Below are 17,266 nucleotides of genomic sequence, written 5' to 3'. Positions count from 1 at the left end.
ATTTTTTTGTTAATAGAAAATCTGTAAACTTATTCTTTATTTATATGATTGTTTAACTTTAAAACTTTCCAGTATCAAAATTTAAAAACAGATAATCCAGATTACATATCTAATTGCCAAGGTAGTAACCCCTTTCACATTGGGTATTTGGTACAAAAAAGTGTCAACTCAAGCAAATGGGCAAGGGATAGCTTTTCTGAAAATAAGTTCTCGATGCGCCTGCCAGTGTCAGCGGCAGACTGTTGACTGGCCCTGGCTTTTGTCTTAGCCATGACATTATTTACGAGCTTCGTGCCAGCGACACGCACAGAAAGGCAAATGGGCAGCTGCGTTCTCAGCCGCAGAAACTAGCAGGATACGTGCCACACAGGGTCGGCTTCGTTGGCACGTCTATTACCTTAAGCGTCTGTTGCCAATTTGGCTTCCTTTTGCCACCACATAGCCTGGGGGCTTCAGAGGTTCGCATTGACTGCACCTTGATTAATACGTTGCCAGGACACTCTTTTTCCCATTCCACCGCCCGAAGCCATCTCGTTCCGTTCTGCCATTAGCAAATGCTGTGGCTACGAACATTTCCATTGTTTCCGTTTCCGTTGTCCTATTGTCGACAATTTGTTCAGATGTCTCTTCCTTTCTATTTCCTTTATACTATTTCACATTATTCATGCGAGCTAGGTGTTGAATACGTCTTCTTTTGGAGAAGTTGATGTATCTGAAGGTTTGGGGTGGGGAAAACGTATACTCATAATGAATACATTACAAAGGAGTATAGGAAAAAGTATGTTATACAATAATTCTTTATATTTTTATTCCCATTGCAATAAAGTTTTATTAATTTGTCGAAAGATAATATCTAAACACTTCGTTATAAATGTGTTTATTTGGCCAAATGTCCTTTCAACAACCCCAAAAACATTTGGTGTTAAGGACTTCATATCCAAACGCATGAAGGGTCCTTTTGGGCCTTTGACCCACATCACCCATAATGGCTCCTTTTAGCATTGGAAAATGGTTCTGTGAGAAAAATATATAAATATAAAAATCCCTTGAATATATCTCCGCATTGAAAGGGCTATAAAAAATCAAAGTGAATGCAGACAAAACGACTTTCAAGTAGATCGTCCAACTAAGCCCCTCAGAATGTGGTCGATGCGGGTGACTACATGGGCAATCCGCTCCAAGGCTCCGCGCTAAAACGGCAACAGCTCTCGAATCCCTGCCATGGATGGCGTCTGCCATTTGTGCCATCTGCTTGCCATGCGGCACACGATTCAGCGCAAAAAGCTTGTAATTCCCGCCCCAGCCCCGTAGGATGTAATTTACAATGTTGCAGCAGGTGGCAGTTGCAGCTTGGAGTGGCTGCCATGCAAGTGCCGCATTTGCCGCCTCCATTTTGTTGCGTTTTATGTTGTTGGCTTGGGCCGACAGGTCGTATGTGCAATATTTTCCGTATCTCCATGGCCATGGGGCAAACGCTGTTGCATATTTTCAGGCTGCCTCAATATGTGTGGGGGAGGAAAAGCCAATATTTTGAACATTTCAGCATACCTGTGCAAAATATGTTGGCTAAATAAATGGAAAATGGCAGGGGCTAAATGGTGGGAACTGGAATGAATTTACCATCGAACAGGCATTTAAACTTTAAATGAATATTCACACAGATTTATTGGCACATTTATTAGTTATAGATAAACTGTCAAGACCACAATATATGAATAATTAAAGTGTCCACTTGATAGCCTTGAAATGTTTTATTTATTGCATTGAAATTGGTCGATAAGTAACTGTCAGATCAGAAATTATAGGAAAAAAAGAACAAAGATAACTAGACATATTATGCATCGGCAATCTCCCTGACTTTTGATTAAAATTTTAATTTTTAATTTGTAGTATAGATCAGATTAAAATTAAAATACCCTGCAAGGTATACAAAAAAAAAAATAAATAAATAAAATCGAACGATAAAATTTGCAACCTCTTTTCTTATTCCCAATTTGAATTTTTACCCACACCGGGTTTCATTTGCCATCTCTTAGATTCTGTTATGGGATGCACTTGCTTGGGCGGCAGTATAAAAGCAGCTTCGCCACTAAGCCGGTTACCCAATAGCTTAACCCCAGGCATGGGTTTAAGCCAGAGCCTCCTGCTTCTGTTCGGGGCTGCTCTGCATCTTTAATGCCGAGGCGGCCCGCATGAAATTTCGTTGGCAACGAACTCAATCTCCCTAATCGCTTGCCTCTCTTCTCAACTGCTCGCCAGGATGCCAGGAGGATAGGATGCCTTGACAATGTGTCCGCACATACTTAATCATGCGGGGAAGAGCTGGGGGAAGCCATGGCGGATTTCAGCGCTTCAGCTCTGAGATAAAATAAAATCTATGCCAAAAGCATCGGCAAATGTCGCTGTCGCTGTCGCTGTCGTTGTCGTGTCTTCGTCTAGGTTTTCTTCAACTGTTTCACTTTAGCCGCTTTACTTTTTATGAGCCATCGTGCAGATACCAGTACTAAGGTGGCACTGATTTGATTCGATGGAAAATATAAGTAAAATGTACCAATTTAACTTATTATTATATTATTTATATTATTATTATTTATAATTATAAACCAAGCCTAAAATAAATTAGTATTTTATTTATTTTGAAGGAAAGAGAGTTTTAAAGATAAAGTTGATAGGATTTTCTCATCATTCTATTTTCTGTACCGCCAAAAAGTATGCCACGACTCTTGTTTTATTATAATATTATTTAATAAATCCTTGCCAGGACCTCTACCAAGACAATATTCTGTAGAATATGTCATAGATTATCCTGCTTTTAGCTATAAATCGGCAACTCGGCTCACCCTAACACATACACTCAGACGAGGCAGCATCTGTCACTTTACGTTGGTGTTTGTACTGGCGCTTATAAGGACATACACACACACACTCTCCCTTGGTTCGTGTCAAAAGAATTTCTGTTTGATTGCAGAGAATAAACAAGTGAAGGCAGCTCCTCTGTTCCCTATGTGCGAACTGTGTATGTGAGAGTGCGGATGGATAAATGTGTGGGTATCCGCTGCTGTCGGTGTTTCCCTCTCGATTTATTTTTCTTTTCCGCCTGCGGCTTTCCCTGAATTTTTCACTTAGACTGGGAAAATTCCCAACTTAATGCGATGTCGACAAGGCGGTTAACTGCGGTTTCCATTTTTATGCCCCGCCCAGCAATTGTAATATATATTTCATACTTTAACCCCAGCTTATAAATAATAATGCATTTTGAACGCATTTATGGCTTCTGAGGTTTTTATATCCCTTTTATGCTTGTGATTTTTGAGTTTAAAATGTTTACGACCAAAAAGGGTAAATGTATTCTGATAATTAATTATAATTTATGCTGAAAACTTGTTTAAGCTGCAATAAAAATTTGTTTAAAACAAACAGGAATTAAAATTAAAATCCTAAAAAGCTGAAAAGGTGTACTAATTAATCAACAAAATAAGCAGCTTAAACGGATAATAATTACCTTGAAATAAGCTTTCCTAAAGCCATGAAGCATATGCAAGAATGCGCCCTCACCATGCAAATATTTGCACAAGCCATTGTGCGCTTAATTTGCGGTATTTTCCTTCATTAATTAACCAGACATCCGAACACTAGACAGAACCTACTTGACCTTACACCACTCAGACCGCACTCGAGTCCTGCTTGTTAAGAGGACTCAGACTGGCCGGCTATTGATTTATCGGGTCAGCTTGTTAGGGCTGAAAAATAGGGCGCGTGCGAGGAGAAAAATCAATTCAGCCGGCAGACAAAAAATCAAGTTACCAGAACACATCTATAAATAGGGGCGACCACAACAGAAAAAGACTAAACTTGCCACCAAATATCCAATGGCTGACAACGAGCACGGCTTATCGGCCATGTCTACGACCATAAATAAATCAAACACTTTAAATGCCGCAGTCAATTAGCGGGCTATAAATCTGTGCGTATCGATTTACGAATTGTGTGTAAATAGGGGAAAACTCCAAAACGCAGTATGCTAATTTGTATGTTCGGGCACCACACTTTTGTAGGCAACTGTGCGGGTGTGTTGTTTGCCTGATGATTTATGAAAGCAGCGAGTGTGTGTGTGTTGATGATATTTACACTTAATTGCAGCTTTGCAAATGTTGATAGGAGTATAAATATTTGACTGCCTGGATTTCAATTTGCTGGCAGCAATTAAAGTGCGAAATAGTCCGGCATTTGATCCGTAAAAGATTTGGCTTTTATTTAGCTTTCCCCATGAAATGATTTATTTATTGTCCTTATATATCAATCGCCTTCAGGCCTATTCACAATTACCCAAAGGTGATATTTGATTCCACTTGTGTGTGAGCATATAGCCAGTCCTGACCACACCCTGCGGCTGTCTGACAGCTCAATTAAGTTGCTTTCCAAAGACAATTGTCTGTGAAATTGCACGGCGGTGGCATGAAATCGGATGAGAAGTCTTGGCGGAGTATACAATTTCTTTGCGTGTGCGCTGGCGAAATGTGTGTCTTTGTTAAATGTCAAATTTAAATGTCAGACGGGCGGAGCTTCCTTAGATTCCGTGGGTGGTCAATTAATTCGCTTCGAGATAATACCCATCACGTACGAATCCGGGAATCGCCAGGAGGCAGCTGAACTTTATCTCTGAATGATCAAATTAAGCCTACGGATTTATGCAAATTTTAATAATGTTATGAAATAGCTTGGGCACATTAGTGTCAGGGAAATAACGTCAGCTAAATTGATTGCTAAGGGAATTATTTGAGAGAGAATTGTGTGGCTATTTTTTGTTATGATATTATATAATATACAAAATTATAAAAAAATAAAAAGAAAATTGACCTGATAATCTTGTAAGTGCATTCTTCTTTTAACTAGAAATATAGTAAATAATTTCTTCTTTAAAAGGTTACTAATAAACCCAACTTTTGTTCACTTTTGCAGCCGAGGACATCCACCTAAACGATTTATATACCCGCTACCGCCAGAGGCTGCGTAAGTCGCTCTTCAGATCCGGCCTGCTGACTTCACTGCTGGCATGTGTCGTGTCCATAATCATTGGCATCGTTTACGAACAGGTGAGCACTTGGGCGAGGTAGATTACCGCGAAGGTTTATGCAGGGAAACAAAAATCTATTATATATAATTGTTATTATTTTATATATTTTTATATATAATTATTATAATTATAAATTAAAAAAAAAAAATACTTTAAAATCCTTGAAGGATTAGGATTATAATTTTATAATTAACCAATTATTTTCTCTGTGTTTCTGTGACATCCACAGCACTTGGTGCAAACCTTGCTCCTCGTACTGGCAGCCCTAATCTCGGGCTCCATTCTGACGGCCCTGCAGTTCCCTGCGGTTCTGAGCTCCCCGGCCGCCGCCTTGGCCTTCGCCATCGTCACCACCTTCTCGCTGGGCACCATTGCGGCCATTACCGGCGACGAACTGGCCCCGCTGCCCATGTATGCCCTGTTTCTGGTAAGCCCGCATCCCATTGCAGCTCCTCCTGTGGATTATAATCTCGAGCGTTCTTTTGCAGTGCATCCATTCCATGCTGCCAATTTCGTGGCCCGTGTCTGTGGTGCTGGCCTTATTCATGACCGCCATTCACATCGTTTACAGGATCGGCGCCAGTCCGGACTACTCGCCCGATTTGCCAATGGTGAGTTCGTCATTCATTTGCGTTCCGCGTGGAGCATGGAGTCCCCACAATGGCTAGCCGCACACAGGCGATTGGATTAGTTTCCATATGATTGGGGCTTATGACTGTGCTGGGGGGAACGACCAAATAGGGCTTACCACGGATCAGAGAGCGCAATTATTTTGAGAACGTGTGCTGTTATAATCCCGTGCATTTGGTGGCATCCGAATTTATATCACTTTCACAATGGGATTGTCTACTTAATGACACATTTTGTTTGGGGAGTTAACTTTAATTGTTATCACAAATTGGCAGGAGCAACAGGCAGGGAAAGTATATAAAAGATAATGTGTACTTTGTGGAATTTCTTAAAGGTTTAATAAAATTTAAGTGAACTTTAAAATACTTCTCAACAGATTAATTTTTGGATGTTTATTTATTAATGTGAAATTTTACTTGAATTTATTAATATGTAATTTATGTTTCCATTATGGTTCAAATGAATGTCAACAATTTTCCACTATATTCCCGTTTCTTATTAAAATTCCGTTGGATTTAATTTAAATTTATTTTATAAGAATTCATCCCGTAAATGCAGTTTATCCTTTTGCTAATTTTATGCACAAGAGCTTATATTCCCTCGCTCTAGCGCGGTGAGAAATAATTTGTATCCGGCTCGTGCTCGTTTCAATTCCCCTAACTCCCCTAATGGGATGCGGTTGGGTCTCCATCTCGGTTTCCTACCCCCTCGTCGTGATTCGTTAATTAGGTTGCATCGTGTTTTTGCCGCGCGGCGAGGACAACGATGCGCTCTGTGCCGGCTGGTAATTGCCATTCCGGGTTAGACATTCATTATTTATGGAACGTGCCCTCTTTCCTTTCTCCCCATCTGGTGCACTTAGCTCTTCGGGGAGATTGTTATGCTGGCCAGTGCATCCATTTCCGGGCTCTACTATCGCATCATGTCGGATGCGGCGCACAATCGCACAGTCGACGGCACCAGGACGGGGATCGAGCAGCGCGTGAAGCTGGAATGCGAGCGGGAGCAGCAGGAGCAGCTGTTGCTCAGCGTGATACCCGCCTACATTGCTGCTGAGGTAAGGACACTGTGAAAAAATATTTTTTAGAATATTTTTGCGATTTAATTGGGACAATTTAAAGTCATGTGAATATGTTTCAAACAAAATTCTAAAAGGAATTTTAAAATATAAAGCAAAAACTCAAATATTCTTTGCTTGATTTTAATTTTAAAATAAATATAAATTGTCCTTATGTATGATTACCCTTACAAATATATACTCTAAATATTGAAAATTCTATTTCTTTTTTTAATCAAAGATAAATCCGATTTTTGTTCAAGTGTAATCCCATGTCAGAGCAACAGATAAGCTGTGTTTTTACTGAGAATAATCCCATTGCTTGTTGTTATTCCCAGGTGAAGCGCAGCATCATGTTGAAGATGGCCGATGCCTGCCAGAGGGCCGGAGGACAAGCCTCCACCTCGGCCACCCGCTTCCACGAATTGCATGTCCAGCGCCATACAAATGTCACCATTCTCTTTGCGGATATTGTCAACTTCACGCCCCTGTCAAGTTCCCTGACGGCCAGTGATCTGGTCAAGACCCTCAACGATTTGTTTGGACGTTTTGATCAAATAGCACAGGTAAAATATGGGAAAAAGTGAAGTATTAAGGAAGTAATAACACAGGAACACAAAATTAAACTTTGTGAAATTTCGACGAACCATTTCAAGTTTTCCATGATATTTGGGTGCTCCTGAGTAAAAGTCCCATACAAAATTATTTTCCATCACCTACAGGTTCCGCGGTATACCTAAGAATACAAAAAACCTATGTTTGCCGACATTTTGAATTACGTGGCCTATATAATTGGACTTACCTTTATTATTTTCGGTAGGACCTACTCTCAATACATCACGGCACTACTAAAAAATTGTCCCAATCGTGGACCATTGCCCATGTCTTTGGAATTCGACGCCAAAGTTGAAACTCCCAAAATTTTCAACATTTCTGTGATGAAAAAACAATTCTGAGAATTAAATCTTATATGGAACTAATTTTAAATATTCATTGAATCTATTGTTCATTGTATTCTTTAATTTCGGTTTAAAGCGTTTGCATGAGGACATTTTATTGGATTTATTAAACGAATAAAACCGCTTTTTTGGTTTTATTATCTACTACTATTTTCTGTCAAATTTCAAATAAGTCAAGGCAACCTATAAAATAGTAGTAGATATGTTTCTTTTTATATATAATATACATTTTTTCTTTTTGACTAAACTTAAATATGTAAGGATTATCGCTGGCTACTAAGCTGTCTTAAAAATGTTATGTTCGGAAGACCTTTTTATTTAATATAAAACTAAATGTATATTATATATAAAAAGAAACATATCTACTACTATTTTATAGGTTGCCTTGACTTATTTGAAATTTGACAGAAAATAGTAGTAGATAATAAAACCAAAAAAGCGGTTTTATTCGTTTAATAAATCCAATAAAATGTCCTCATGCAAACGCTTTAAACCGAAATTAAAGAATACAATGAACAATAGATTCAATGAATATTTAAAATTAGTTCCATATAAGATTTAATTCTCAGAATTGTTTTTTCATCACAGAAATGTTGAAAATTTTGGGAGTTTCAACTTTGGCGTCGAATTCCAAAGACATGGGCAATGGTCCACGATTGGGACTATTTTTTAGTAGTGCCGTGATGTATTGAGAGTAGGTCCTACCGAAAATAATAAAGGTAAGTCCAATTATATAGGCCACGTAATTCAAAATGTCGGCAAACATAGGTTTTTTGTATTCTTAGGTATACCGCGGAACCTGTAGGTGATGGAAAATAATTTTGTATGGGACTTTTACTCAGGAGCACCCAAATATCATGGAAAACTTGAAATGGTTCGTGGAAATTTTTGGCTGTGTACCTGTGTAATAGGAAATTTTATAAATATTTCTTTGGAGAAAAATAATATGAAAAATTAATATAAATTTAAACCGTTGACCTTACCTTGAGTTAAAAGATTTTAAAACCGATTTTAAAAGTCAAAATCAAAACTTATAGTTCTAGTTTTACTTCCTGAAATTTGACTTTCTGTATACATAATAAATCAAAATATGACACACACTTATTTCTAATCAAAATCACGTCCAAATTATAAACCCACATCCTTCTTGTTGTGTTGTGACAAATGAAAGGACTAAGACTACCTAATTTCCAAATAGTAATTAATTATTTGTATTCCGACAGGAGAACCAATGCCTTCGTATCAAGATCCTTGGCGATTGCTATTACTGTGTGTCCGGCCTGCCCATTTCCCGGCCCCAACATGCAACCAATTGTGTCAACATGGGCCTGCAGATGATCGATGCCATCAGGTGAGTGTGCCCCACGTTTCGGTTGGGTCCTGGCTCGGGACAGGTCTTTGCTTGGCCGAGTTCTGTTGGTTCTTGGTCAACATTTGCATTGGGCACCGTCACCGGTTGGGTGGGTGTACGTCTTGTTTGTCTTTCGCTCCCGGCCAGCCTTTGACTTTCACTCCGAGCTCCTTTTGGCCAAGGCCATTTGACACCGTGATTGTCGGGTTTGTGGTGAGCTGGGAATGGTTGTTGCATTTACAGTTAACTGAGCCATAAAGCGTCCTTCTGCTTGGCTAGTTTCTGTCTTGTTTAAGGTTTGTGGCCCAAAAGCAGGTAAAAAGCAAAACTTTTAAAATGTATTATTATTTTCTGACACATTTTTGTGCAAATCTCTTTCTTTTAAAATTAGTTAATTCGTTTTAAAATTTGTTCTTAGCAACTTTTGCTTAGTTCCTAATTTCCTATAATGCAACAGAAGCAAAAGCAACATTAAATTAAATAAAAATGCAAATTTAAATTACATATTATCCCAATTTTGAATCAAATTAGAGGCGTGTCAACGCATTTGATCTGCCATTTTAATCTGTGACCGGTTTCGGGGTTTTAATTGCAGCCAGAAATCCTCGCATTTCCGGTGAAGTCACCCCCTCAAACCCTCGGCTTTATGGGGGACCATTAAAAATGTATTATGCTATAAAGGCGCACGAACGAGATGGGAAAATAAAAGAATGGCAAACAGAAACATCATAAAATACAATAAACAATATCGACACAAAGGCCATTTTATTACACGCGAGAATTTATACGCAAGTGGCCTCAGGACCAAGGAGCCTCTCGTTTTGGCTTTTTGATGCCTTTTTCCCGGCTTTTTTTTTTATTGGACTCTGTGCTTATTCCTATTGTTTATTTTTGCGTGCCGGGCCTTCCTTATTTCGGTGCCTTTTGAGCTCTGGCCTTTTAATCTTTTGCGCCGACCAATGCCCCCGACCAAGTTGCCCCAGAATCTGGCTTGGTTCCTGCCACAAAACTCGGCCGAAAAGATACTCGCACTCGTGAGATGTTGACTTTCGGGCAGCTTAACAGGCAACTGGGGAAATGCCAAAAGTTTTCAGCAGAAGACAAACAAGATTTAATTATGAATTGCATTGCCCTTGTCATATAATCCCGAAAATGGGGCAACTTTAATAAGGCTCGCGATTACCCCAAAATGTAGGCAATGGATTTGGTCGCAAAGCCATCTTGATTTTATGGCTTTTAGTTTGGGATATATTTACATGAATTATGCAGTTCAATCAGAATTTTGCAACTTTTTTGTTTTGAGAAAACTTTGAGCACTTAGAAATTCACAATCCCAAAATCCGGATACAAAAATCCAATACCTTTTACGGCGTTTGCGGCCATATCCATATCTCCCACTGCTTAGAAAATGACCAGGAAGGGCCAAAGCAAATAAAACCCCGAAGGGTTCCCCAGTGATTTGGCCTTCGATGCGGCTCATTTGACCCCGACGGCATTCAGGCCAACAGAAAATGCTGCTTAACGTTAATAACTCAAGAACTCTTGTTGGCCAGCCTTCAGTTTGCGAGGTCCTTGCTGTGGAAATGGCTATCCAGGAACAAAAGTTCCTGCAAAGGAAACACTAGGGACACACTGAAGAGATTTGTTGTAACCTTTTTTAAATAAGAATTTGTTTAAATTCTTAAAGAAACTTTAGAAAATAAGTTGCTTTTATTAAAAACAAACATTTTAGCCAGAATATATTTTAAAAATTATATCTTATTGATAATATTTTGTTATATGTTTAATGTGCCTTAAAAAAGGAAAATATATTAGTTCAACTTTTGTAAAACAAAAACAGGGATTTTAGATAATATACAATCCCAACTTAATCCTAGTTTTTCTATGTACACCTTTTGTGATAGTCCCACCTCTATTCCCACCCGTATAATAGTCGTCCATCGGTCCGGAGTCGACCTGGTCCGCTTGTGCTTTATGGCCCATAAAATTGTTAATACGACGACGGCACAACTAGCCTGCAGTTGTGTACCTACTCGTATATCCTTAATAATACATATGCGCGAGGCGCTGCTTTGTGCTCCACTCATTGTTTGCCCTTCGCTTACTCCAACAGACACGTGCGTGAGGCGACCGGCATAAACGTCGACATGCGAATTGGCATCCACACGGGCAACGTTCTCTGCGGCGTCCTTGGCCTACGAAAGTGGCAATTTGATGTTTGGAGCGACGATGTTACATTGGCCAACCACATGGAGAGCGGCGGTGTAGCCGGGTAAGTGTCTGTGTGCACTCGCAGAAAAATTTAATCCAAATTGGTCATTCATTCATATATGATTCATTCATAATGATTTAACTTGGTGATTTTTTATAGGAATACATTATTTTATTGACATATGACACTATTTCACATATCTCTGATTTTTTATATTTATATTTTATAGAAAAAAAAAAGGATTAGACTAGCAGAGTCATTATAATCACATTATAAATACGAACATTTATAAAAATATATAAAATATAATATATATATCAGGGTATTCTAGAAATTACTAGGTTTTCAACAACCCATAAAAATATATCTGCTGTATAATTTTATATATCTTATAAAGGTTTTTAAAAATTCTAGTAGAGATCTTTATAGCATTTTGTATAAATATGTGAGTTATACATTTATAAGTATTACAATTTCCGTAAAGAATTTAATTTTCTTTAATCAAATACCCAAAAAAAGAACAGTTTTTAATCTAATAGAATAAAAAAGCCTAAGATAACTTTCTTACAAATTATAATAAAATTTATTATTAGAAGTATTTCAGTGACCTTTACAATTTTGTTTTGTGTAGGCGAGTGTTTTCCCTCATTTCGCCATTATGCTTGTACGACTGACAACGACAACGATGACGAGCGAGGCGAACAAAAATAAATAAACAAAACGCGGAACCCACGGGTGGGAATCGGGGAGGGGGAACAGAGAGGCCATGGTGCTTTTTCTAATGGCGGTGGTGGCACAAAGCGAGTCAAGCAGTCGTAATGGCAATTTAAATTAGCCTCGGTGTAGCCGCAATTAAACGGGCTTCAGTTCAAGTCAGCATAACACCCAACAGCAAAGGTTAAGGTTACGAAGAGCTGCAGCAAAAAATATAAGGAACCAAAGTTGACAAAGAATTTACAAATTAGGGAATTCCTACATATGTCAATGATATATCCACAAAGGTTGAGGCTTAATTAAATTTTATAAAAGTATGAGGAATTTAATTTCAAATATCAAACCATTTTTAAAGATAGAAAACCATAATTAATTCTTTATTAAAATGTTGTTTAAGATACAACATAAAAAATTGGCATTAAGCTTAAAGCGAAATTTATATGTTCATTGCTCTAGGTCACCTTTTTGTCTAATTAAATTTTAAATATGTTTCCGCTCAGCTTAATTCCGGGAAATTCCTAATGTTGGCTTTGCAAATGCCAAAGTCTAAAACTCTCTACCTTCCCCGCCTTCCAATTCCCAGAACAGTTTAACTTTTATGCACAAACAAACAAATTTCCTTTTGGTTTATTCATTTCGCGTACTTAAGTCACGCTGGAGTCCTTCAGATGAATGCTAGCTGAGAATGTTGAAATGTTTTCTTTTATCTTACCTGCGGTCACATACGAAGACTTCAATTATTTTGAATTGAATGGAAATGCTATACTCAATGAGCCGGAAAACGCTCAGACGCCTCGACTAGGGCTTCACGCACGAATTGCGCTTTCCCTGAGCCGAAATATAAACAAAATTACGTAGGAAACAGATAAATGGGAGTAGACATAGAGACGGGAGACGCCTAAATTATTTTACATAAACCTGAGTGTGTGTACACCAAGAGAAAATAGTGGGGAAATATAAAATTCCACTTGCCATAAAATACTTAAAATATTAAAAGAATTGTGTTTATAATAGAAATATGAAATTAGTTTTGACCTGTATAAATATGAATATTTTTTTAAGTTTTACCAATTTTATGATATATTTTTAAATGGATTTCATTTCTTCTTAAATTGAATTAAACTTTTTTAATATCATATGATTATAATAGTACCAAATGAATTGCAAATTTTAATACTATTTTTTAAATATTAAAATATAGACTTATTTACAGGTTTTATCTTTTTTTTTCACAATTTTTATCTCGGTGTAGTTGTGCAAGACATCCAAAAAACCGAAGAAATGAAAATAAAAGTAGATTACTCATACGCCCCATGTGCCACCCGCACAAGCATTCATCATCATCATACCTTAACTTTCCAATCGTCATCTATGTTTGCGTTCTTTCTGCAGCCGCGTTCACATCACCAAGCAGACTCTGGACTTCCTGGGCGAGAAATTCGAGGTGGAGCAGGGCGAGGGCGGCAACCGGGATGCCTATTTGGCGGACCACAAGATAGAAACCTATCTCATCGTGCCCCCTAAACCAGCTTACACCTACAGCGTTCCACGCGTGGTGGAGTGCATCGAGCACAACGATCCCAGTCCCACGGACGAGGTCAAGGATGTGGACCACTCCCATGATACCGTCGACGCCACCGAGAAGTTACTCCCGGTAACAGTGGATCCACCTCCACCGCTTATCACTGACGAGAAAATGTCACCCACTTCGACCAACAGCCAGGAGGCTCCTCTGCACGCCCCCCTTGCCTCGGCCGCCTCCATGTCCATCAAGGAGTTGTCCGAGGAGGAGGATGAGGCCGACGAGGCAACGGCAGTCACAGAACCATTGATGGTCAAGGACCAGGACAACAAGGACAATAGCCAGGAGATGAAACCCAATGGCGCCCACCGTGGTAGTGGGGATTCCGCCGCCTCAGAATCGGCGGCCAAGTCAGCTGCCCTCTCCCTCCCTGCGGAGGATCTGCTTAGCATGAGTGGATCGGAGAGCGGAATTTCCAATAGTGGAACCCCGGCTCCGTCCTCTAACCCGGCCAGTGTCACACCAACGGCAGCAGCTCCAGCCGGAGCATCCTCGGCCAGCAACAGCCTGACAGTGGCCGAGGCCCCAGAGCGATCTCGCAGAAAGTTGTCGGTGCAAGGTGAGAAATCCAATGGGCTTTGTGAAACAGTAGTTAATCCTTTCAAAAAATTTATAAAAAAAAAGATTAAGTACAAATAAAAATCCATAAAGAAATATTAAAGAAAAATTAACCTGAATAAAGTTTCAGAAGCCATAGTAATCAGCTGTTGTAGCAATTTAATTACAAATTGAAATGTCACAGAAGGAAACTTCGACAGAATAATTAACACCAGAAGCCATCAATCAGGACCTGTAAAGGGCATTAACACTTCAGCGTTGCCGGCGATGATTGCTTTTTATTTTTATGTTACACCCTCTCCACCTCCTTTACTTACATATTTTCCCCCCCACCAGGTCTGATGTCCTTCGCCGACAGACGCCGCTCCTCCGGAGCCTTCATCGAGGGACGCAAGCTGTCCATCCACAGCGGCGAAAGTTTCCGCAGCCATGCGGGTAAGTTGCCCCCCTTGCAAAGCGCAACAGTTGAAAATCACTTTCACAAATGAGCCCAGGTTATGCATAATTTTATCGTTGGCCGGGCAACTTTTGCATCGTAAATTTATCGCAGTCTTGCATTTGTTTGCGGATTGGCCTTTGTGATAACTTTAGCCATGGCCATGGACCGAGCACGGAGCACGAACATCGAGGACGGTGGACCAGAACCGAGGCAATTAAGCTCCTTTGACAGCCAGCTGGGCTTCGGTGGCCCTTTTAGTGGCATATTTTTGGATGGTGGCAGTGATGGTTATGGTGGAATTGAGGTATCGGGGGTATGACGAGTATTGCACGTGAAGCCATGAGGTTTTGTCCTGGTTTATGAGTTTTAATTTGCAAGGACATCGAGTGTGCTGTGTGTGCGGCATGTGGCACAGTCACTTTTATGGCATTTTTAATGCGAATGGGTGACTTTTAATGAGCTTGTCGTCTGTCCCCAACTAGCTGAACTGTGAAAACTCTGCAGCTTTTTTGGGGTGTAATAAGCCAAGCGATTTGCGACAGATTTTTCATTATTAATGAGATCGTACTGGACCACAAGGATGCCGTAAAGAGACAAAAACATTTGGAATATCTGTTCGGCTCGTATAAAAAATATCACAATGTTGTGTAGCAATCTTCAGCCCTTTTTGTTATGAGTTTCTTATGAGGCTGCTGCCTTGATATTTTTACTTATATTACTGTAATCTACAGTTTAATTAAAAACTCTTAAAATATTTATAAATATATAAATAAATATAAATTTTCTAAGAGCACATATTTCATGTAAATGTGTTGTATTTACGATATAAATTTGTTGTACAGATATCTTCAAATTCAATTTCATCTTTGTTGCTCATAAACTTTAATAAAATAACTTGTTTACCCTTCCAGGTCATGTCACCCGTAATCGTCCCTCGTCGAAGATGACCAAATATGTGGAGTGCTGGGGCGCAGATAGACCCTTTGCCAATATAGCCGAGTCCAAGCTGGTGAAGAACATCGGGCTGGCGGTAAGTTGGAAATTGAATGGAATCGGTTGATGGGTTTGGTTTAGGAGGCTGGAGTATGGGAAATCAAATTTTAAAGGCTAAGGAAAATATCAGCAAATTTGATAGGGCGATGCAAAGAGAATTTCCTTAAAATTGCTTAGGTTATAGGCTATAAACAGTGGACTCTTGATAAATGTACAAGATTAGCTTTAATGGAAAATAAAACAAAAGGTGATAAAAACGTAAATTTTAAATATTTTTCAAAACAAATACTATTTTAAGAATTTTTAACTATATTAAAGAATTTATTTTTGGCCAGTAGTGACAAGTTAAAGCCAAAAGCAAAAATTTCTTTACTTAATAAAATATAAATTTATGTAAACAATGTCTACTATAAATAAGTATTTACGTCCTAAGGCAAACTCTACTATAATGTGTCCTTTTCATTTCTCCCCCCCATTTGCTGGCTGCAGAGCATCGCCATGATTGAATCAAATTTACTGCCGCCCGAGCGTAAATGTTTCAATTTTAATTTCTTCGGACCGCCCACGGAGCTAAAGCCGTTCACCATGTGGTACCGCAACACGCCTCGGGAGGCCATGTACCGCGCCCAGCCGGATACGCACTTCCGCTTCGACCTGATATGCGCCTTCGTCCTGTTCCTCTCGCTGGCCATCGTCCAGCTGATTGTAATCGAATTGTAGGTGAGATCAACTTGCATTAACGAGCCCGTCGACTCACCCTTGGCCCTTCTTTTCCGTCCTCTATCTGCCGTGGAAACCAGAAACCTGGCCCTGCTTGGCTCCCTCTTGGCCAGCTTCGTGTCCCTGGCGCTGTTCCTGTATCTGAGCAACATGTCCGTGCCGGATGTCCACGCCTCGTCGACGGAGCGCAATGGGCCTGGTCAGGTGGTGGCCAGCAGTCGCTATTTGCGCCTGGCCATGTTTGTCATAGTCAACATTCTGATTTCCTCCTGTGCGGTGTTTAGTGTGGTAAGTTTGGCTGCTTTATTTGTAATTAAGTATTATTTTAATGAAAGTAACATAAAATTATTTAAAACATAAAAGAATTTAGTTATCATCGTATTCTTATCTTTAATTGTATCTTTTAGATTTACTTCACAACACCCGAGCAGGATCACATTGAGCCATCGAATGCCACCGAATTGGCCAGCAATTCTTCGAGTGAATTCAACAACGCCACCCTGTTTGAGGATATTCAGCCTTGGGAAATAGGCCGTGCCATACCCATTGCCCCCGTTTTCCTGTATTGCTGTGCCATCAGTCTGGCAGCGATATCGGCTTTCTTGAGATCCGGATTCATCCTGAAGCTGATTGCCATGTTGGTGGCCCTCATTGGACAGGTCACAGTGCTTGGTTACAGCGATCTCTTTCAGAAATATAATGACAAATACAATACAAACATCGAACATGGGTGAGTGACAAGGCTTCAAACCTCTAAAAAATTACTAAATTGTTTCTTTATTTTAGTTTACCACTCGAGATCAAGGGCTTTCTGCTGCTCCTGGTCATCATTCTGGTGCTGCACACCCTGGATCGCCAGGGCGAGTATGTGGCTCGCACAGATTTCCTGTGGAAGGCCAAACTCAAGGTCGAGCAGGAGGAGGTGGAGACCATGCGGGGCATCAATAAGGCAAGACTCAGTCAATAAAAGCAATTCG

At 39.7% G+C, this 17,266-nt stretch overlaps 1 protein-coding gene across 4 annotated transcripts in view; it reads left to right on the top strand.

The window, feature by feature from the left end:
* Nucleotides 1-17,266, top strand: part of Ac76E (adenylate cyclase type 2 Ac76E) — a 40,209-nt gene that overhangs the window by 20,440 nt on the left and 2,503 nt on the right. For 2 of the 4 annotated variants that reach the window (XM_017178773.3, XM_017178772.3), the window contains exons 3-16: nt 4,960-5,093; nt 5,304-5,501; nt 5,563-5,685; nt 6,567-6,761; nt 7,100-7,327; nt 8,944-9,071; nt 11,185-11,343; nt 13,390-14,138; nt 14,474-14,572; nt 15,488-15,606; nt 16,059-16,285; nt 16,370-16,577; nt 16,697-17,019; nt 17,076-17,238. In XM_017178773.3, coding sequence (XP_017034262.1) covers nt 4,960-5,093; nt 5,304-5,501; nt 5,563-5,685; nt 6,567-6,761; nt 7,100-7,327; nt 8,944-9,071; nt 11,185-11,343; nt 13,390-14,138; nt 14,474-14,572; nt 15,488-15,606; nt 16,059-16,285; nt 16,370-16,577; nt 16,697-17,019; nt 17,076-17,238 — 3,053 coding nt within the window. Of the gene's footprint in view, nt 1-4,959; nt 5,094-5,303; nt 5,502-5,562; nt 5,686-6,566; nt 6,762-7,099; nt 7,328-8,943; nt 9,072-11,184; nt 11,344-13,389; nt 14,139-14,473; nt 14,573-14,631; nt 14,854-15,487; nt 15,607-16,058; nt 16,290-16,369; nt 16,578-16,696; nt 17,020-17,075; nt 17,239-17,266 lie in introns of those variants that run through there. The other 2 variants (XM_070285029.1, XM_070285030.1) reach the window with 2 other exon arrangements.

This window comes from Drosophila kikkawai, chromosome 3L, assembly GCF_030179895.1.
Source record: "Drosophila kikkawai strain 14028-0561.14 chromosome 3L, DkikHiC1v2, whole genome shotgun sequence".
In the NCBI taxonomy this organism is placed as follows: domain Eukaryota; kingdom Metazoa; phylum Arthropoda; class Insecta; order Diptera; family Drosophilidae; genus Drosophila; species Drosophila kikkawai.
The sequence above is the reverse complement of the archived record's forward strand: the minus strand, read 5'-3'. Positions and strand labels throughout refer to the sequence as shown.